Below are 21,876 nucleotides of genomic sequence, written 5' to 3'. Positions count from 1 at the left end.
CACATTTACTGTAAAGGATTGTGTGTGCCTCTTGCAGTATTAATTCATTGACCGTTGACTATAACAAAGTCAAAGAAAATAAAAAAGAAGTAAATATTCATTATCGTTTTTTGGTCATCTTTTTTGTTAACGAGGACCACACGCACTATGTATTTATAGAAATGGTAGATGGGGTATAGTAGTGTTTTTGCTCCAGAGAGCCTAACATGGGTAAGAACAAGCAATGTGGAAATCAGGATTCATTGAAACGCTTTATTTACAGTTGATCTATGCATTCATGATCATGAAAGACAACACATTATATACAAAACATAGCGAGGGAGATGTGACTTTAAAAAAAGGTTTTGGATTATGAGCAGAGTATTGCTGTAAAGCTGACCACAACATGAAAGATATAAAAAGTGACATTTCTGCATTTAGCTGATTGCAATTACAATCGAAGAGTGGGAATCTTTCCCAGAAAGATTTGTCAGCGTAATAAAACAATACATTGCTTCCTAAAGCCAGTGAAACTCAGTCGGATGATTCATGACGCAGCGAGACAGTCACATGCATTGTAAAGTTAATATTATCAGTGTTAGTCTTCACAGACGGTGTATTCCATCCGCACATCTTTTAACATCCTTCCAGTATCGTAGCCTTTTTTTTTTTACAGGTTTTTGTGGATTTGAGAAAGTCATTGATTTACTTTCCACTCCTTACAGCCTCTCATGTGTCCCTGACACTCTTCTGTGCTGGTGATCTCTCGCTCTTCGAGTCAGAGTGATTCTGTGATGGCTCTTCCTCTTCCTGAGCGAGACCCCGGGCCATGAGCTCATCCATCGGGGAGCGAGTGTTATGAACCTCCTTTTCTTTACAGTTACGCCACTTCATTCGGCGGTTCTGGAACCAGATCTTCACCTAAAGCAGCGGGAGAATGGAGAGGCAATTAGTTAAGTTTGTGTAGTCCATTCAGTTTTTTTTGGTTAAGGTCTTTTAGGTTTAAAGATTGATCACGCTAAAATGAGTTAATTCCTTCTCTATTACCTGAGACTCCTTGAGACTGAGATCAGCTGCCAGTTTGTTCCGGTCGGTCTTGCTGATGTATTTCTGTCTCCGAAAAGTTCTCTCCAGCTCTTTTCGTTGTTCTTCAGAGAACACAGCCCTCCTGAGGATCCCCCTGCGTGATTTGGGACTTATATCAGCAGACCACATTCGAATATTTGCTCCCTCTGAAACATAAGACAAAGACATATATTATTATCAGTGGGATATGGTTCAGTGACGAGTAGTTGTCAGTGAGGGGTTGTGGATATTAAAGTGCCACTTCATATGAAACCAGGGTACAAGTAGCATCCAGGGGAATACAGAGCTTGAGATAAAACCACATATTGGACTATTTTCACAAGTGTTTCAGGATATAGATCATTTTGATTCAAAGACAAAAGAATCCAATCCTCTCCACAATCAAATATGCACACTTTATCAACCATACCTCATGTCCTACCTTTTCTACTCTAGATCATGCCTGTTTTTGTCACACTCACTTTTGATTTCTCTTTTTCTATTTGTCCAATTTAACAAACTGGGGGTGACTAAAGAGAATAGAAAGCCACTTCAACTGAGAAAAAAGGGATTTGGTGAACTGTGAGGAGCAATCCCACGCTACTTCACTCACAGGTGCACGCACAACAAAAGTCAAGTGGAACAATTTATCCGATCTATTCAATGTTGCCTTTTTAATCTGTACGACAAATCTGCGCATAGACCACCTCTAGGGAGCACATAACAGGTTTAGACATGCTTCTCACTTCTCTATTGGGACTCAATGGCTTTCACTTAAATAGCTGATTACCAGGTCATTCCTGGGCAACGTGTGTGTCTACCCTAGTGGGCCAACTATAGAGCCCTGTAGGACACCAACAATAGAGCTGTTCAATGGAAATGCCATTACTCGATGGTTCAGTGGCCCAACACTAAATCTTTTCACTTGCAGGTATGAAGCCAGTTTGTATGTGAAGATGAGCTCGAATAAGTCTATAAAAGTCACTTTCATTGAATGCTTTATGTCCTAGTCAAGAAGTCTCAAATGGGCAGGAATGAGAGTTGAAGGACAGGAGAAAGGAGGGGGGTTGGCGGACCAAGCTCTTTAGCCACACAATGGCCGGGGGATGTTCCTGGTTCAGCCCTCTTCTGTAGAGAAATGGACGAGTGTTTTGTGCTCAGTGGAGTTCATTGCTGCAGTGAAAAATTGCAGTGAGGTCGCGTGTGGATGGTGGAGTGAAAGTGCCAATTGGTCACGGCCAGACTTTGCATTGTTGAGTTGCTGGGCACTGTGGGAAAGTGTCAACCTACTAAGAGGACTTCAGGGACATGTGGGATGCGGGCTTTCTGATTTGTGCTATTTTCCATATACATTTGACAGGCATCAGTGGTTGCAGAAACTAATAACTTCCACTTGCTGTGGGATAGTACCAAAAGAAGACCGCTGCTTGTCTTAATTAATACTACTCGATTGTGATATAGCTCTAGTACTCTAACTCTAGTACTGAAACATTTTAAACACTATTCAGAGAAATTTTAAACATTTCAGGTTACAGTTTTTCTGGATGTTTTTTTAATTCCATGCAGCCTAGAAATTAAACTTGAATCTGTTAGGATCCACAACCAAACTTATTGTTGAGGGAGTTCTACGCTTTAAAACAATGTGCCTTATTCAGCAGTAGGAATTTACACCTGGTTATTATAATCTTAATATGACAGAAGACAAGATGTGTATTAGCGCTGCATATTTTCACTAGTAAAAAAAAAAAAGGTGTGCATTTGCAAGTACAAAACAGGGGGCCCCAGGGACTCTTAAAAGCCTTGCAACCCACCCCTCTTCCCTATCCTAAACAGCCGTGAATGGTTATGAATAGAGCCGTGCAGAGTTGAGCGGAGAATTAGCTCTTTGGCATTGCATCAGTAATTAGCAGCGGAAAGCATGGGAGACCCTGCTGCTAATGCTTAGAGAGTAGCTGAGGCATTGCTGATGAGGCATAAAACACTCACTGGAGAAGACAGGAGGGGGGCTGGACCCACCACAGCATGCCAGCAGATACTGTGGGCTCCGCAGGAAAACACTGCTCAGTACACCTGCAAAGAGAGATAGGAACAGTCAGATATGTTCATGTAGTAACTAGGTGAGACAGATATGATCCACACGGGATTATATCTGGAGCAACACCCACTTCTGAAGGCATTTTGAGTGCTGCCTACGTAATCTTCATTTTTACAGCATTCCTTTTTGATATTTAGATGTTTTAACGGCTACATTTCATTTAAAAAACCCACGTTATCTAAGAGACAGAAGCTATTCGCTAATTCAGCTTGAAAAATGAATTGCGAATAATAATAATTTCTCTCTATTAATGAACACACCATAACGAGAACTTTCATATTATTGCAGAGTTTTATTATTAAGAATTTTAAACATTTGATGTATCTTATTTTACAGTTAATTATTCTTATTAAGCCTAAAAGGAGGTTATTAAATCTTTTATGAAATATAAAAGTTATAAAATGTTATTTGTTACTTATTTGTTTTAATAAATTGTGTTTTATATTTTATATTAAATGTCAAATGTTACATTTTGTAGTGCTCAATTATTTCAAAAGTCACAAAGTGAGTGGGACTTCCCTATCAAGCACGTAAACGGTTTACACAGACCTATAATTATCATCTGAAAATAGTTCATAGTTTAAGTTATAAATAGGCCTTTGAGTTGTTCTTTACTTTTGTAGCACACAATAATAAGTGCTAGGGAAATTGAAATAATTTAAATATCTTTATACAAGTAAAAAGAAATGTCAGTGTGTCAGTGACTCACGCCACACTTATCTCTTACAAGGATGGAAACAATCTACCTAGATTATGAATATTTTCCAGCCTAAAAATAGAGAACTTGTGCAACTTGACAATTTAAATCCTTTACATGAATATAACAGGTTAGAAAGAAGAAATAAAATACTTATGGAAGAAATAAATGCCTCTCATTTAGTGAATTTGTAACTTTTTAGCTTCACATATTTAAAATCCTTGACATAATCTAAATATATTACATTTGTTTAAAGTCTGCTGGAATAAGAAATCTCTTTACCTGAGTGTGGCAGAAGTGGTCCTCTATAGTCTTTCCCCTGCTGGGGACTGTGGGCCTGGCTTTGGTAGACTCCATGCTCACAGCCCCAGGTTCTCCTCGGACACTCACAGGCTGCTCGTCTCAGGTGTCCACCTGCTGTCCCTTCTGGGTGGGCTGAAGGTGTCTGTGACTGCAGCAGATTGTCAATAAGAAAACACTTTCCAGAGTTCCCGAAGCCCGGTAAAGCAGGAGGAGAGCCAGCCATATTCCTCCTGGTGCAGCTCTGAACTGAGACCATCCTGTTCACACAGTGACCCGAACACTTGAGTTCCCTCTTCAGCAGTCACAGCTCAGTGACACTAAATTCTCCTTTAATCCCTTCTTGAGTGACCAGGCCAACTTCATTAAACTCTGAGGAAAACAAAAGTTCTCTGCTCTTCCTCTTTCGGGCCTGCACTTTGCTACGGGGCTGTGTCGTGATTGGCTGAGAGGCTCTAATGTGTTTCTCAATTCAGATAACGCTGGGGCCTTTCTGGAGTGGCAGAAGGTGGGTCTGGCTCATTCATTATGTCAACTAGCCTATTAAATGATAGACACCAGAGACAATGAACTGCTGGCCAAAGTTTAACATGCACCAAACAGTCTTCTCCAGTAGTAAATAGTTTTCTCTTTTCTCCAGCCTCCCATTGTGCCTCATTCAAACCCCTGAGCAGTTCATTTGCAATGTGCTTTTTTTCAGTTTCATTGCAGAAACATTGCTCTGTGAGGTTTTTTTGTGCAAAATCATCCAAAAACAGGTCACGTTAGTGTGGATAAATATGGGTTTGAAGGCATAAAGTAATCACAATTTAAGACATTTTCTCCTCAAACATGAGCAAAGTGCAAGAAGTGCCCTGCCAGTTTATAAATGTTTCATTTCTTAATCAATTTAGTTTTGGTTTTGAATTTTTCAAAGGTTGTTGGCTTTTTTCTATTGTGTAGAATTTCAAAATAGGAATTGTATTAATACTTCCATTTAACACTTCTATAAGAATGAAGTGAATATTTCACATAACACTCACAGAATGACAGTTTTGACATGAAAAAATAACGTTTCTATATTGTAACAGGACAGTTTATGTGAAAGTCAAATCCTTTATTTTACATTTTAGGAGGGGTATAAGTCCTGGTAGGAGTCTGTCTATGTCAGCATTGAGAGGTCCATGTATTCAGTGCCAGTCGTCAGAGTCGTGGGAGCATGTGCTGCATATTTGAGGGTCGCAACTGTAAAATAAAAATGGTCACACAAACACACATATTTGCATGTAGGATGTTTTGGTACAAACACGTCCAATGAAAAGTTTGTGTAACCTTTCACACCGCAACTAATGATCCTCAGCATCATAATAGAAAGTCCAACAAGAGGGGCGACAGACCCAGAGTTTAGGCACAGTAAACAGGCATATCCACACTGGTCGGGGGGGGGGTCTGATGGCAGCGAGCTCCAGTCTGCGCGTGTAGATACCTCATGCTGAGCATGGAAATTGGCCCAGACAGCTCGGCCTATTGTGTGACGGCCAGGGAGCCAAAGGTTGCTTGTAATCAAATTTGAGGTTTTATTCCTCAGACTGGTGGAGAAGGCATAGCGCTCTGTCACATGATGAGTGTTAGCAAGTCTGTGCACTATCTACTTTTGTGTAGTGAGTGTGTGTTAACACGCTCCACATAGACCAGTGGCTGTGATAGTCCCCCAGGGCTTTTTGTTTGGTGGAGAGTCATTTGTTTATATGACAGAAAACAGAGGGGAACCCAGCTGTTTGTGCTTTTATTAACTGTATTTATTTACACTTTGAAAAGAGGCTGATTGTGGTCGAGGTATGTTTTTATGTGATAACATTGAGGATATTTGTTTAGTTTATTCTCATAGCCACCCTCTCTTTCCACTTTAATTAACCTTTCAGCGATGAATAAGAATGTGTAGCAATTTGAAAAGTTCTTACGAGCTCCTCAAATGTAACAACGCTCCCGGAAAGCATCATTTATTCCTGTTAGAATCATATATTTCTCCGTGTTCATCGTTCATTTTTAGGTAGAACCGATCTCACACGACTTCCGTGCGGATTTTAAAAGGCGTCGCTAAGAGCGTATCATCATTAAGATTCACCACTTCGCAATTAGCCAAATTCCAATAGAGCTCTCCAGGAAAGGGAGGTATAATTAGGCTATTCTTAAACAGTAGGTCTTGGAAACACCCTGAAGCAAGTTCATGTGAATTTATTTGATGTCCATCTCTTTTTAGAAAAGGAGGGAAAAAAAACAGGGGTCCTTTCATTCAGAATCCTCACAATGGCCCTGTTGAAAGCTAGCACTCTGCAGACTTGCTGAGATCCCTTTTCTCTCTTCTTTAACCCCACTAAAGCTCTTAAAAAGATACCGGCCCATTGCACACGCAATTGATATTCCACCACTCGAACTTAATATCGTGAATGGAGGGCCAAGCTCTATGAATCAGGAAGACAATGCGCTTAGCTTAGCAGCAAACTGGCACTTTGTGTGCGGTGTCTGTGCCTCAGAGGAGGAAGTTTCTAATGTGAGCCTCACAATTGTGTGTCTATAGAGTTCTAATGAGCTTCTGTATGCTGAGTGAATGGCTGCTGGCCATTCACCATGAGGGCCCAATGAGCCAGCTCACTGCACACATTCACAATGGGATCCAGGGGGAATGGGAGTGGCTGTGTTGAGCAACTGCACTGCGTGGACAGTCTATAAAAGATCAACATACGTATAACCATGCTTCGATTAAGAGTATGTCCATATTAAGCCGGTTACGTTTAAAAAACATCTTTTTAATTCAGTTTCAGCCCTCTGTCCGTGCTAAGCTGGTGTTTTTCTCATTCAAAAAGGGAACCTCAACATGACGCTCAGCATGAGTGGATAATTGTTAAAATGCCAGCTTGTTCTTTTAGTGTGTGTGAACAAAATGGAGCTTTTGCAAAACAATGACGTAAGCCTTCCCACTCGCTTTTGGGGGGTTGTGTGGTAGTAAAGTTAAGAAAAACAAAAAAGTACGTCTGCATATGGTCTCTGGAGCATGTTAAAGTCAAGATGATCACACTTAGCTAGATATCTTTTGTTTGTTTGTTTTTTATTCATTTATTTGCTCTTTGACCAACATAACATTTCTTTAATCGTTATTCGTTGTCCTTGACTATAGGCTACAGATACATTATTTAAATTAACAAAATGATTGATTGAAACACTGTTAAACTTTGGTCTCAATATCTTTATGACACAGTTAATAAAAGCTGCACAACATGAGCTCCAGAAAGCTGCAACTTTATTGCTCCGCCGTCATTTGTAAACTGCTTGCAAGCAAAGCACACAATAATACACAAAGTCATAACTTAACATATGAAAAGGCCACATAACCCTGCAATATTAAATGAATAATGTTTCACCTTTTTGTTCTTCTGCATTGACACATATGCTCTGTCATTTAAAACCGGAGATGTCCTTACCTTCAGGGTAAAGATCTGGACAACACATTGTTTAACCTTAGAGGGAAGTTCTGGAGGACATAGTCTCTGTCCTTTAGTTCTCTCACTCTCTACCTTGTTCCTGCCGTTACTTTGTGTTGCCCGTATCTCAGGTCATCAAGTATTTAGCCCTGGCGTGGTCCAAGGGCGACACTGTCTGTTGTGCCTCAGTACTGCTTCGCTGTTGTTCACTGCAATTCACTGCCATGCACACAAGATGGCACTGAGAGAAGGAAAACCTGTATTTCAGTGGCATAAAGTAATATTTTTCTAGCTTTTGTTTTATATTGTTTCTGCAAATCTTTATTTTTTTATTCATATATTTAGTTTTATTCCCCCCCCCCCCCCCCCCCCCCCACACACTTATATTGTGAAACATTCTTAATGCAGTTGTTGGCAGTCTGTGTATTGCTTACCATTTAGTCGTTCTATGAGTTTAAACTTGTCGTGCTGTTTCCGTTCTTGCTTTTTCTGCTTAAATGAATCCTGTCAAAGTGGCGGAAATAAATAGAAACAAACCTTATTGAGCTGAATGAATATCAGTGAGCAGACATGTAATGAATCATTACAGCATATACAGTTTTTTTAATATGACTCATGAATGTTTGATTTCAAAGACAGGCAAGGTCAATATGACATGGAATTATGCAACAAATGAATCCCAGGAGAGTCTTAGGGGAGCAGGAGGCCCGTTCATTCAAATCCTGTCACAGCTACCGCGAGCCATTCCATTTTGTCTGTGGCATTAGTGTGTCTATATGGTGCTGTCATGGCCAAAGTGAATAAGCCTCTGAGAGCTTTGTAATGCATCACCCATCTGGATCTTTTAGAGAGAGGACTTCCACTGTTCCACTGCCCTTGACCTGAGAGATTCAGAGTGTGTGTGTGTGTGTGTGTGTGTGTGTGTGTGTGTGTGTGTGTGTGTGTGTGTGTGTGTGTGTGTGTGTGTGTGTGTGTTCACACAGCAGAAATGTAGGCATGTGTTCCTACTGTGTGCGTTTATTACTTTTCAGTCTTGGCCGGGCACACGCTTTAATGATTCTTATTTTCCTGATGGCACTTTTGAAAATGGCAACTTGTGGGCAATACAAAGTAATTACATTTCCTGTGTCTGTACCCAGAAGAAATCTAGTATTATTAATAATAAATGGAGGGTTGGAGCGGCCCTCTCACGCAGCAGATGTGACACACTGCCACTGTAGACTCATTGCCTGCCTTTGTTTTATTGACAACACCTATTAGCTTCACACAGTGGACCTATGAGCAAGACTTGGAGATGGAAGAAAAAGAACACATCCACTATGCGTGAATCATAATTAAAACAAAACATGTTATTGGCATGAGAGTTAACTAGATGGAAAGGAAGGGGAGGATTGATATGAAAACTAAGTTGGAGTTAAGCTGGAGTCCTTGGGAAGGAGCAGAGTCTAACACAGGATGTAGAATTGTGCCTATAATCATATCTGCTGGCCATCGCTTGTTAACCGACTTCAACAGACCAACACAGCCAACAAAAGACTTTCCCAGCGATCCAGGGATTGGCTGAGGTTTGTTGTTGATTTGGGATTGCCTCTGAACAGGCCATTACCAGAAAAGGCTTTGATTTATGTCCATCTGGCTGGAAATGTATTAGCATTCATGGAAAATGTAACTGTTTATCCTCTTTTTTTTTTTTTTATTAGAAAAAAAAAAAAATCATCACTAGCATGGCATGGCTGATGATAAAACGGTTATGTTTCAAAATGGTAATTGGTCCCATGGATGAAGAAGATGCAGGACGCATAAACAAGTATTCAAAGCACAAAGCATCTGCGCTCTGTAAAAAGGCATTAACAAGGCACACAGACAGCCAAGCATGCCATTTTAATTCATTTTCATACCACCTGCCGAAATCCAACTTTACTGGATGACTTCACTAATTGAAATAACAAAACTGCATGCGTACAGGAGGTCATAACTCTGATTATAGGACAATTTAAGCATTTATGGCACACTGGTAAACCTAATGCTTTGAGACAGTTGGTATTTCTGTATCGACCTCTGTGCTTCATATGAGGACAGATAAGACAGATGGTTTGAAAGAGAAGTGAAGGAGGACATCTAACTGGAACAACCCGTTCTGAACAGACTTTTCTTCCCAGGCTATTTCACAGCGAGTTACACTGAAATTCATTCGACCCAAGACTATCGTGATTGCCATTTGACTTTGACAACTTCTGTGACCTCATGTTACATCAAGGTAAAGACACTAAAGAAGTTTAAATGTTTAGAGACTCCACCTGTCAGTCGGACAGATGAAGCTTCTTTGGATGAAAGCTGGAAAGTCTTCAAGAAACAGCAAATCCAGATGCTTGTAGTACGTCTGGACCATTTGATATGCTTTGACTTTTATAGTGGTCACGTAGTATCACTAGAAGAAAAGGACAAATATCAAAAAATAATATTATTATATATAATTTATCTTTTACCGTTCAATGTAACTCTAAACTATATATATATATATATATATATATATATATATATATATATATATATATATATATATATATATATATATATGAATACCATGTAAATAAGAGAGATAAAATATTGCAGTGGCCTCTCTTGACCGAGGATAACTTAGTGCTCGATCCCAATTAAATATTTTTTCGCTCAGCCTCTGTTCTGGCAACTGCACAAGGCTTTTCATATTTCTGCTTTAAAAGACTCCCATCTCATGTCCCCATCAATAGCTCGCTTTGCAGTATATTTATGCACCCCAAGAAAGCACCTCGCGGCTCAACTCTGAATAGCATTACTGTCAGGGGCTTCCTTAAAACCCCACACTCCTGCTGCATAAAATAAGATTGAGCACCATTGAATCATAAAGTTTTAAAAATGTTTAAAAACCAAGGTCAGCTGGGTAATTTCATTTTATTCATCACAGGCCCTAACACTCTTCCTACTGACTCCAACACTGCCAGTGTTTACCTCTGTGAAGCTCATTTTGTTACATTAAAAACAAAACCAAGTACTGGTGTACTTTAAAGACATTGACCCCAACTGAATGATATGGTCGCTCTGCACATTACTAAGCAGGTCTCCATTTACTACGTCATAAATCTTTAATATTTGTTGTAAATTAATCTCTGTCTCTGCAACCATAACACTCTCATGAGCATTTAACACAATACTAAAGTTCATGTCATCAATCATTACGCTCGGATCGGCCTGCTTGTTTTCTTGTGCTAAGTCATTTACATAATAGACGGATAAATAATGCAAATAGAAATATGTTGTTTATTTCATAACTTGTGGTTGATTAGTTCAAAGTGAGAGGAAAATACACAGTTTGCACTAATCTATTTATGTTATAAGGTTATTAAACACTAGTTTACTAGTATTAGAATAACAATTAGCTATTTTAGGTATATTGTGGGTAATGTTTTTAATGCAATTTTAAAAGAGATTTCTTTTAATGACGTGTCTAATATGTCGACACTATTTAATATTACATCCGTTCATCTTCAGTTTGGCAAGCTTTGAGTTTCAGTTACACCTGGCAGTTACCGGGTGTGAACATTTCAGTAAAAACTCATCTCTATGTAATAACTAGTTTGTGTGGTAGACTAGGTTTGAACTCACAAGCAGGAGCTCCAAGTTTAAACCTGTTAAACTTCACCCACCTCAGTGTCAGTGTCCTGCGAGTGGACCCTCCTTACTACATCACAACATTATTTAATGGCAGATGTTTTAATTTGTCATAGCGTGTGAAGCACATGTGTAACCAATATCATCAATGATAGCTCCATTCCATGTAAGAATCCCAGTTAGCCATGCCAACGAGCCGGCAGGCCTTGAAGCTGGTGAACCTACATGGTATGCAGCCGCACATAATGTTATTAATAACACCTCTCCTGCGGTGCCTTCATAACCTCTGCCTTGTCTATAACATGTCTGAATGTAACTTTGTAGTCATGGATTCAAACTTCAAACAAAGTTTTCCGTTGCTCTAAATATAATACAATTATGCTAAAGCTTTATTTATCTTTTAGGTCCCATGTTTCTTAATAAATGATTGAAGTGTTACTGGAATATCTCTGTACTTTGGTGCGAACCATAGGGAAATAGAAACAGTTATTTTAAGTTGTTAAGTTTGTGTCCTCCTTATTATTAGTAATTGTTAATTTCCACAGGAAGTATATAGAAATAACTACTTAATTTAAACCCAGGTAAATATGTTTCATCTTTCATTATTGGAAACTTAATTATTCATACATGTTGGATTATACTGTATGTTTTTCCTGCATACAAACGGCACACGTTTGCATGTCCTGCTGTGCTGCAATGCATTGCACACTTTCAGCATTATCTGGAATTGAAATATGTATTTTACTTATGCTTTCGGAGCACTGTAGACATGTTCTTCTCTTCACAACAGACGTAGTTGCAACACGGGTAGTCTATTTTGGATTCATCAAGGGTTTTCTCACCTCAGGCCACAAGGGGGCTTCATTGTCCCTCTTTCTCTTTTCCTCTCTCTCTCACTCCTCGACAGGTTCCCCCCCCTCCCTCCCTCCCCCTCTTCTCTCTCCACTCCTCCTTCAGCGGCCGCAGCGCTCATTCACGCTGCTGTAGGAGCGTCTGTTCAGCTGGTGAGGCAGCGGCAACTCGTTTTGTGCATCCCTCTGTTACCCACCTGTGCCGCGGATGGTGCTGATGGAGCAGACCTTACGTTACATGGAATAATTTGTACACTGTTACAGTTTTTTCTCCTATCCGGATTAGCATTTTGCATCACTGGGCATCTAAAGTTGTGATGATGCCTCCGCTCAGCATTTGGGATTGGTAATAGCCTTCTGCGCGAGGGTGATACATCGTTCGCATGTGATTGAACAACACTGTCTCTCGGAAGTGGACAAAACATGGACTAATTTTTTTTTATACATTCACCATGGGATTATTACAGCTATTTCTGATTCTCGGCATATTTTGCACCTCCTCAGGTAGGACACAGGGCTGCCACTGATTGTACAGTAACCTTCTCTTGCAACATGTAGCCGATAAGATAAGATACAGATAATGAATGTATGGGTTGTTTTGAATAATTTGCCATATGCTTCTCAGAAATAATCAGACCTACTTGATCAAGCAGCGTGTACACAACACAGTAACCTCACATCTCGGACACTAGCAGGGGATTTTTTTATTATAGCATCACAGGTGTCCTTGCCTACCAATAACAATAACAATCTTGTTATCTGTGTTTTCAAATTAGTTGTAGGTTTTGGGGTGGACCCGGCCCTGCGCATCAGCGTGTTTGATGAACTAACGCTTGGAGAAGGCTTTGATGGAGTTACTCAGGTCCAGGGCTTCCACAGCGAGTCTAGAGCTTTCCACTTCCAAGGTACAGTAACACACACTCCTTGTATTATTGTCCATAGATGGAAGATAACATGTGTCCAGATGAAGTGCTCTGCATGGGAAGCAAATCTGCCCAAACTGCTTCTGATGAAAAGTAATTACCAACACTGCTGTCTTTTTTTATATTTTGTTTAAACAACTTGTAAGACTAACAGGATGCAGCCCCTTAAACCACAGATGAGCTCCTTTAGTGCCTGATGTGAAATCTCAGATAATCTGCTAATACTGTAGCTCTTGATTATTACTGTCCATAGCACAACGGTGTTGAGACTGTCAGCAGCAGCATGCCATGGATTTGCAGTTTTCTTCTATAACGGGACTTAGCTTGGGGGCCCTCAGACTGCCACCTGCCTGAACAATAGGCAATGTTAGGTCTTCATGAAAACGTGGGGTGAGCAGGGCGAGCAGAGGGGGAGAGATGGGCGAATCATGCAAAGAATCATGGACAGATTTAGCATAATCAGATTAGGCAGGGACAAAACCCTGCGTTCACAGAGATGTATAAAGTGAGTGAATGGGCCCCTCGCTAGAATTTATCCAATGGTGATCTTCTGGAGTGTTAAAGCAGTCTAAGTACTTTCTATGTAACCAAAATATGAATGGGGAGCAGAGTGAGTCAGATGTCCCTGTTGTCAGTTGTACGGAAGTAGTGTAGGCTAAATATGTTATCGATAGCATTTAGTGAATGGCACTGTGCAAAATGGAGTTGTCAAAGCTCCGTTCGTGCTTGACTTTTTTATGCGCTGTTTTGCCACTGTTACATCTCTGTCATTTGATGTCAGACTCTCATTACAATCCAAATGAGACCGTTAACAGCCGCATCACAGGGATGGAGATGTCTATCATAACCCAGCCAAAAGTAGCAACAGGGGAAATTGCTTTTGGCTCCCCAGATCAGTGGCAAAACCAAAGATGTTGCAACATTCAAATCTTCACAAGGAGGATATCAACACGGATCACATAATGCACCGAAGTGACAATGTTGTTTTGGGACAGAGAAACACCACAATCATTTGTCGACATTTTTCCTCTCCCCTCCTCCTTCCTGATATCTTTTAATCTCCCCGCACAGCTGCTGAGACAGCAGCACTTCTGCATGGAGCAGCAACTCCAGCAACTCTGTGAAGGCAGGCCATTTGATGTCCTCTGTGTAGACAACACTCAGAAGTGCTCTACACAGGCAGGTAGCGAGAGGGAGGGAGGGAGACTACAAGGAAGAATTGGAGAGAGCGAGAGAGAGAGAGAGCGAGAGAATGAGAGAAACAAAGAGAGTTATAGAAAGAAGCTCCCACAGCTTTTGTCACAAAATGAAAAACATGACTGTTCCACGACTGGCACCTCTCCGTCATTACGCTCTCTTATTTCCCTGCATTATCTTTGCTAAGTACATCCAGTAACCCGGGCGGAGAAGGCGTCGCGTTATTTATGGCAGAGCTTGCCTCCATCCTTCATTTGGGATGTCTATGTTAAGGCAATGATGTTGGGTGAGGGGGAGGCTGGGAGAGGCGTACCGGCAAAGCAGACCTGGGCCTCTGTTTGTTTGTGTTCAGAAATAGACATACTGTAGAGATGCAGAAAGACACAGATAGAGAGAAAGAAGCTGAGATAGAAAAATAACGAGAATGAAAGGAGAGAAGAGAAGCGGGGAGCAGAGCTGTCTGCCAGCTGTTTGATAGACTGTGCTGATTCCACATGTATGGATGCTTGGCTGGCTGGGACCAGCAGACAGCCCTACGGTGACATTCCGACGCTCATTAGATAGCAGGCAGAACACATCCATGGCTGTCCCCTCCACTGCCTGCCTGCCTGCCCGAAGGGAAGGCTGTTATCTCTGGGTGCTGGGTGGAGGCAGGAGGAGGGGTAGCTGCTGAAAGAGAAGAAGCAGAGGGACAGTGTAATTCACAGTATACAAATGTGCATTTGCGTGGTTAAGCAGTTGTGGGTTTTTTTTGACTATATCTTTGTATCTCTGTCTGCCACAGTATGTTTTTTTGTGTCTAAAAAAAAAGAGGATAGCAGTGAACAGTGGGGGGGGGCATTGCTGTTTAGCGCACCCCTGCTGATGCTTTTGAAGGTAGCTGTCAGCGCTACATTGCATGGCATTAGGAGAGGTGGACCTCAGGGACGGGCATACTAGAGAGGCAGAAAAGCCCCTCTTGTGTCCTGGTGCCAGTTGATACTCAGCCACGCCACATCATTAGTAATTCCCCCACAGTTTTTAATAACTAGACATCCAGATATCTATCAGTCTCTGTTTAAATAGGCACAGGGGCCACACCCAGAAGCTCTCCCTTCCCCCAACACACATACACTAACCCTCTCTCCCTCTCTGGATACAAGCGAATGGACCAAACTCATTCTAAGTGCAAACAACACAATTTCTAGAAGCATCCTCTCAGCTGCAGAGCAAGATTCCCCTCTAATTGTATCGGTGTGTGTGTAAGTGAACCCTGTCAGAAGCATCGTCTTGCTCAGACTGTTTGAACACTGCCAGTGAGGTGTTTCTGTGTATGTTGTGGTGATTATGTCCCTGACTGCAGCGACACTGAAGTGTAACGGCATGGAAGAGACTCATTTATATTACAGCAACACGATGTGTGTGTGTGTGTGAAGGAGGGAGGAAGACAGGGGAGACTATGTGTGCATGTGAGTTTGTTATCCTGCATGATTGTGTGTGTGTAACACATGTACGGGCTACACTTTCCAGCTGCCGTTGACTATACGATACACTGGAGTATTGGGCTATATGAAGGATGTAATGTAATGTGTGGGAGGGCAGTTTGGCCTCGTAGAGACAAGATTCAGGCGTCTATATCAGAAAGCAGCTTCTGTAACACTCTGCTGAAATGTACAGGTTCAGGCCTAGGGAGCCGTTTTGTAGCAAACTCCACAGAGAAAGGAAGGACAAGAAAGCAGAATGAGAATTTACCTACAGGAATCAATAAAGTAATTAACACTGACAAAAGAGGTTAGTGTAGCATTCATGCTTAACTTCTACGCTCTCCTTTTGCTGCAAGGTTCTTTGGATAAGAGCCACCACTGGTAAATGAATCAGCTTCTGTTTAGTATATTTTATCATTTGTCTCATTGTAGTTTCTGATGCACAATGCACTTTAAATACACTGTAAAACTCCCCCAATAGAAAGAAACAGATAATAATGTAATGCAATAACATATCATGCAAATAAATACATGCATGAATAAAAACTCTGCTAATGGGGTCAAATGGGCACAAATGGCCTGACCTTAAAAATATTAAAAGACTTGTAAGATTTAGATTTAGATAGAGTTTTAAGTGATTTGATATCGAACAACTATAAAATTCGATGACTTGCAAGAGAGAAAATAAAGTGGCCAAAATTATTGCAGCAAAGGATATTCTGACTATGAGACAAGATCCAAAAACAGCTGGAACCACTTCCCATGATGCAACTTAATGATGTTGTTAGACCCGACTCCGCCTGGAGGAACCCACAACAAGTTTCGTAGCTGCCAGTTTTGTAACTAGATCTAGTTAGAAAAGATTAGGTAGGGGTCATTTACATTAATTAAGACTAGATTAGACTAGATCATAGGTCTTCAACAGGGGGTCCGCGACCCCTAGGGGGTCCGCGGAGGTACTGCAGGGGGGTCGCACAATTGTTTGTAGATAAATCAATTTAAAAATAAATCAATAAATGTAAGTATATTTTTTTTATTACAATTTTTGTCCTCCGCTGTACTTCACGAAGGGCGGCGACACACACACACCTACAGTCAGAGACAGAGTGGAGGAAAGGAGAAGGGTCACACGGACCTCTTCATGCCTCCAGTTTGGGGGTCCTTGACCTGAAAAACGTTGAAGACCCCTGGACTAGATGAACCAGTTACCCACTTCCTTCGATACATGCTGTCGTTCTTGCAGTTTATTATGATGCGTTTCCCAAAAAGTTACTCAACCTTTCCAAACTGTTGACTGACATTATCCCCAACTCCCTGTGGTCAAAGTCTGCTTTGCTTGCTGCTTTCTGATGCCAGCCTGATCCTACGCTCCCACACAGGAACACTGGTGACCATGGAGGGAGACATATTTCTTTCCGCCCATGGCATTTATACAGTTGGGTGGCTGTAAGGCTGTCATTAGCTCGGCGTATGTGTGAATGTCAGACAGGCGGTCACTGGGGAGGTGATCTGAGAATTGGGTAGAAATTGCTGGCCAAAGCAGTCCTGGAGGTGCCCTTGGCTCGGTTTAGTTTTTGTTCCAGAAGAGTGGAGACACAGTGCGGGGAGATGTTCCGCCCAATGCAGATTGACTGAACGTGGTAGAATATTCAGGAGCTATAAGAACTATCTTTCCGGGGTCTGCGTGTGTGTGTGTGTGTGTGTGTGTGTGTGTGTGTGTGTGTGTGTGCGTGCATCCATCTTCTTGTTAGCCCATGTTTCTGCATATCTTTGTTGCCCCTTGTCTTTCTTTGTATTGACTCGGTGTTTGTTTGGAGCTGTCTGCTACACAGAATGTGTGCGTTACAGTGTCTGTGTATATCTGTCCATGTTGCTGTCCATACCTGTTAGTGTATGTGCATGTGTTTTCCCGTGTTTTGACAGTAATGAAGGGTTTAGAGTTTGCTGCCGGTGGAGAGTTTATCATTACTCTAATCCCTCTGGAGAGATATTCTCTTGCCTAAACCTCCCACACATATCCTTCTCTGCACTCAGGCCGGAAGATAAAATGTGTTGTTTGAAATACGCTCTGTCATTTTTTAAACACAAAACATTATCCACTAAGAAAATAGTGCACTTTTACTTGGTTTATCCTATTGTGTTCCTTCCTCTGCTGATTGGATCACTGTGTTCATTCAGTGCCCTCTTGGCCGGTTGTGTTTAATGCATCTCATGGCTCACTTACTCTTAACTGGTCGAGAGATGGCTTATTTGCAAAATGTTGTTGAAGAGTTGTTGATAAAACGTAGGAGGTGTTATTTTGTTCTGGCAATCCACTGGAGACCAAAGAATGAAAGTCCTCATTATTCACATACAAAAGTGTCTATGATCTTCTTATCTAATATCAGTGTTACTGTTTTTAGTCATAATTTCCTTTGGGAAATAATTAGATTAGAAACCAAACATGAAATGAACATAAAAATATACTTCCGTCTGTCCTTCAGAATATGTTCTTTTTGTTGAGAAGAAAAAGGGGAAACTTTACCTTTTTTTCTAGTACAAAAACTTTTTTTGTAAATACAGGTCAAAGTGAAAGCAGTGTGTGAGAAAGGGATTGTGGCAAAGCCGGGTGTATCTGGACTCTCAAGCTGTGCTGCAAGGCATCTGTTCTAAATGCTAAATGTGTGTGCAAGTGATTGGTGCAGTGCTGCCAATATGCATCCATGAGAATGAAGTGATGGGAGTGTGAGGGGATTACAGCTGTGTGGGTACAAGGGGTCAGACAAAATAAGACCACATTAGACAGTTTAAGATTAGAAATGAAGCTGAGGGATGGAAATTGTGTCCTGAGTGTAACCATTTAAGTACAATGTACCCAGGAGATAAGAATAGGCCGTAGCCGAAAGCTACGCTTCCTGGGGATGCAACTGAGCCTGAGGCTTTTGGAGATCTCTAGTCAGCTGATAAAACTCTGTATGTTTAAAAAAAAAAACAGTTTTCTCACAATCATAGCTTGTAAACAGCCAGGATAGATGACAAGAGCTGTGTTATTGTGCTGAAAAATGTGCTGATTGGAATTTTATGCGCTGAATCATCATTTCCAAGCTATTTTGTGTCAGTATCTCACATCAGAGTGATAGTTAGGAGCAGGTGGCTGCCCCATCCAGGCGCCTGCCAATAGATAATCGACCAAAGGCCGCCACAGTAGGGCCGCATTTATTTGGCAGAAGGGAAAGCTGGCCCTCTCATCACAGCACAAACTCCTCTACTGCTTTTTCATGTATGTTTCTAGGATTGCAGAGATGTTTCCGCTGTTTTCATCTTCGTTCAAGTGCCTGTCAAGAGTGTTGTAGATGATCATGCTTTTCGTACGGGCAACTCTACACATACCAATCTCCTCCCTCCATCTAAATGAGGAGATGACTCCACCCTCCAATCCCCCAAAGGCCCATTTGAAACAACCCCATTCCGCTCGAAGTATGAAGACGGGTAATGGGAGTCATCCACTCATAGATCAAAGGGTCTTGGCCGCCAAGTTGGGAGCAGCCCAGTGATAGAGGTTCATGGGGCCTCACCATCCCCCTGCCTCATCAGCCTCCTCTCAGTATGGACCTCGCCCTGACACCTGCTCCCACCGCGCTAATTTCACTCATGATTGAGATATCAGTGAGCTCTCTGTTCAACACAGACTGACCAGTGCATATAGTCATAGATATTGTAAATCCTGTTTAGGCTTGAGCTCATCTTTGCTTTAAAAGTGGTAAATTGCTTAGAGCATTTGTTTTTACAAACACAAAAAACCCCTTAAATAAAAGCCAACTGTAGCTTTGATTACATTTCAGTAATTTGGATCAAAACCAAAAACCGAAATGTCCTTTCGTTTTTGAGATCATTGTCAACAGTGGTCATTCGGATTTGGCTATTAAGTGGGATCTGTTGATGGCAGCAGATTATTGCAAGGCAGAACTCCTGTTGCCGTCATTGGACCATCTGTCCCACTTAAGCCAATGACACTGGAATGATACTCCGCTGGCAATGCAAAATGCATGAAGACGTGCTTTGTGCATCTCCTCTGGTGAGCGTCACATCTAGTGACCATTTTTGTTTAGAGAGAAATTACTAAAAATATGTCCCTGATGGGCTTAAAAGCCTCCATCAGGAAAAGGCTAATTCTAGCATGGTAAATCCTGTAGAAGTATGACAACATGCTCCCCTTTTCAACATGCTGTCATGGTATCCTATACAAGCGATGAGCACACTGTGAGTGCCGGTTGTCATGACATTGCTTGTTGTTTTGTATTGCATTGTGTTAATTGGTTACTTACCCACCAACTGGAAGTAATGTTAATACACTGAGGGAAAGCTGCCATGCTAGCTTCCTGGAGCGCTTAAGTGTGCCAGGGCATCTTGCATGCATCCCGTAGCTGGAAGTGAACTCTTTGATGTGATTGCTTCTGAGAAACGTCATCATTTATTGATGCTTCCATTAAAGTAGCATAGACATCTGTGTAGAGTTGGAGAGGAGGAAGGGGGCACACTGGTGCAAACAGAAGCTTAAGAGCTAACTACACAGAAAAATGCCCTCCCATACACACCATCGCCATCAGCCTTTCTCTTCTTCTCCCTAGATCCTCAGCTTCATATCTCTAGTCCTACACCAAGCCATGGAGAAAGTGTTAGATCCGTTTGTCCAATTTTTGGGAGAGCTGATGCAAGTTAACATATGTTTGGCACAATAACTGGTAGCATTAAGTTGTTATCTAATGATTTTAGCAAGTGGATGCTAGACCTGATCTTAAAATCCATTTAAGCTTCAAAGTGACTCACTAGTTTTGCTAATGCCTTAATTTGGCATCATCCTCATCATTATTTCAAGAACTCTTGATTGACCTTTTGACACAACAGTTTTGAGATCAAAACGGTCAACCAACCTGCATAACTAAATGATATGATTTAAGAAGCTTTATTGTGTTTGGCTTAGCTGCCTTCAGTGGGTTTAGTCTTTCATCTTTCATTTATGAATTCTCATTTTTCAAGAGTTTATGAATAGATTAAATATTCACAGCCTATCGCCTGTGGAATCCCATCCAAATGGTCTCTAGTCCTGTCATTTCCTGTTTCCTTGTTTCCCTAATTTCAGATGTCACGACCATCCCCATTAGGAACGGGCTCCTAATGGTGTGAATAATAGAAATTATAGTAGAAAAATAATAGCGACCAAACCTATCCACACGTCGAACCCCAAATTGCTTCAGATGGTCAGGGCAGCACCTTGCATGCTAGCTCGCTTTCTTTGGTGACTGAGAGGCAAATCGTAAATGCAAACATTTATCATTTATCCATTTACATAATATCTGATATTTCTGTCTTCATTCTAGGCTCTGCCAGGGAAGTCATAGCTCCTGTTGAAGTCTCGGAGCAAATGGTCCAGAAGCTGAGAGGCAAGAATGAGTTTACTGTGCTGGCGACCCTCAAACAAGATCACCTCAACTCTGGGGTCATCCTCTCTATCCACCACTCTGAGCACAGGTATGATCAGTTCACGTTTCACATTATAATATGGTTGAAGTAATATGTTCTATAATACATAGAAAAGTGTACTCCATGCCATTTAAATCCGTATTAAAATACATTTTGAAAACATGTATAACTTAATTTGAGATGCATATTTTAGCAGCGTGAGACAGAACCATGTCACATGGAGAACAATAAAGCTGTTTATAAAGCCCCACTGATCAACCATAATTGCAAGTTGCATTCTAAATTTAGTCCCACTCTCTGTTTTTGTCTTCTCAGCAGTCTGTAATGTGTTGATTGAAACCTGAATATTTGTATTTGATGAACATTTAGATGTTTTACACGCCAGTCGAGTAAACAGAGCAAATCACCCTGTATGCCAACGTATTATTCACAGTCCATCAACGATCCAAACATTGAGCCTGGAATTGTGGATCAAAAACTGATGAGACACTATCTGCAGTTAGCATGCTAATGTTTTCCATTAGTTTGTGGTAGCTGAGCCATTGGATGATCAGAACGGCAATCTGAATCCACATAATGCGTTGATTGAACAGTTTGTACATTAAAGTCAGTCCTGAGCAGAGAGCTTGCAGGGATGTTAATGACTTTCCCCGCTGCTGATTAGCTTTCCCAGCCATTCACATGCAACAAAGCAGCACTGCATGGTTTCATTTAGAAACATAGCAACGTCTAATTCAGTG

General features: G+C 41.2%; 2 protein-coding genes across 3 annotated transcripts in view; one reads left to right on the top strand and one right to left on the bottom strand.

Annotated features, from left to right (window-relative positions):
* Window positions 1-321: 321 nt before the first annotated feature.
* Window positions 322-7,677, bottom strand: dbx2 (developing brain homeobox 2). Its single transcript, XM_029434506.1, has 5 exons — window positions 7,595-7,677; window positions 4,119-4,396; window positions 3,031-3,114; window positions 1,027-1,211; window positions 322-900 (listed from the first exon to the last, which is right to left on the bottom strand). The coding sequence occupies exons 2-5, from the start codon at window positions 4,393-4,395 to the stop codon at window positions 709-711; spliced, it is 738 nt and encodes a 245-aa protein (XP_029290366.1). The 5' UTR covers window position 4,396; window positions 7,595-7,677; the 3' UTR covers window positions 322-708.
* A 4,554-nt stretch (window positions 7,678-12,231) lies between these two features.
* nell2a (neural EGFL like 2a) overlaps window positions 12,232-21,876 on the top strand; it is a 67,452-nt gene continuing 57,807 nt past the window's right edge. For both annotated transcript variants that reach the window (XM_029434733.1, XM_029434732.1), the window contains exons 1-3: window positions 12,232-12,597; window positions 12,870-12,998; window positions 21,034-21,184. In XM_029434733.1, coding sequence (XP_029290593.1) covers window positions 12,546-12,597; window positions 12,870-12,998; window positions 21,034-21,184 — 332 coding nt within the window. In that variant the 5' untranslated portion in view covers window positions 12,232-12,545. The remainder of the gene's footprint in view (window positions 12,598-12,869; window positions 12,999-21,033; window positions 21,185-21,876) is intronic.

The sequence above is a fragment of the Cottoperca gobio genome, chromosome 6, assembly GCF_900634415.1.
Source record: "Cottoperca gobio chromosome 6, fCotGob3.1, whole genome shotgun sequence".
NCBI classification, from domain to species: domain Eukaryota; kingdom Metazoa; phylum Chordata; class Actinopteri; order Perciformes; family Bovichtidae; genus Cottoperca; species Cottoperca gobio.
Note: the sequence above shows the minus strand (reverse complement) of the source record. Positions and strands in the feature narration are given on the sequence as shown.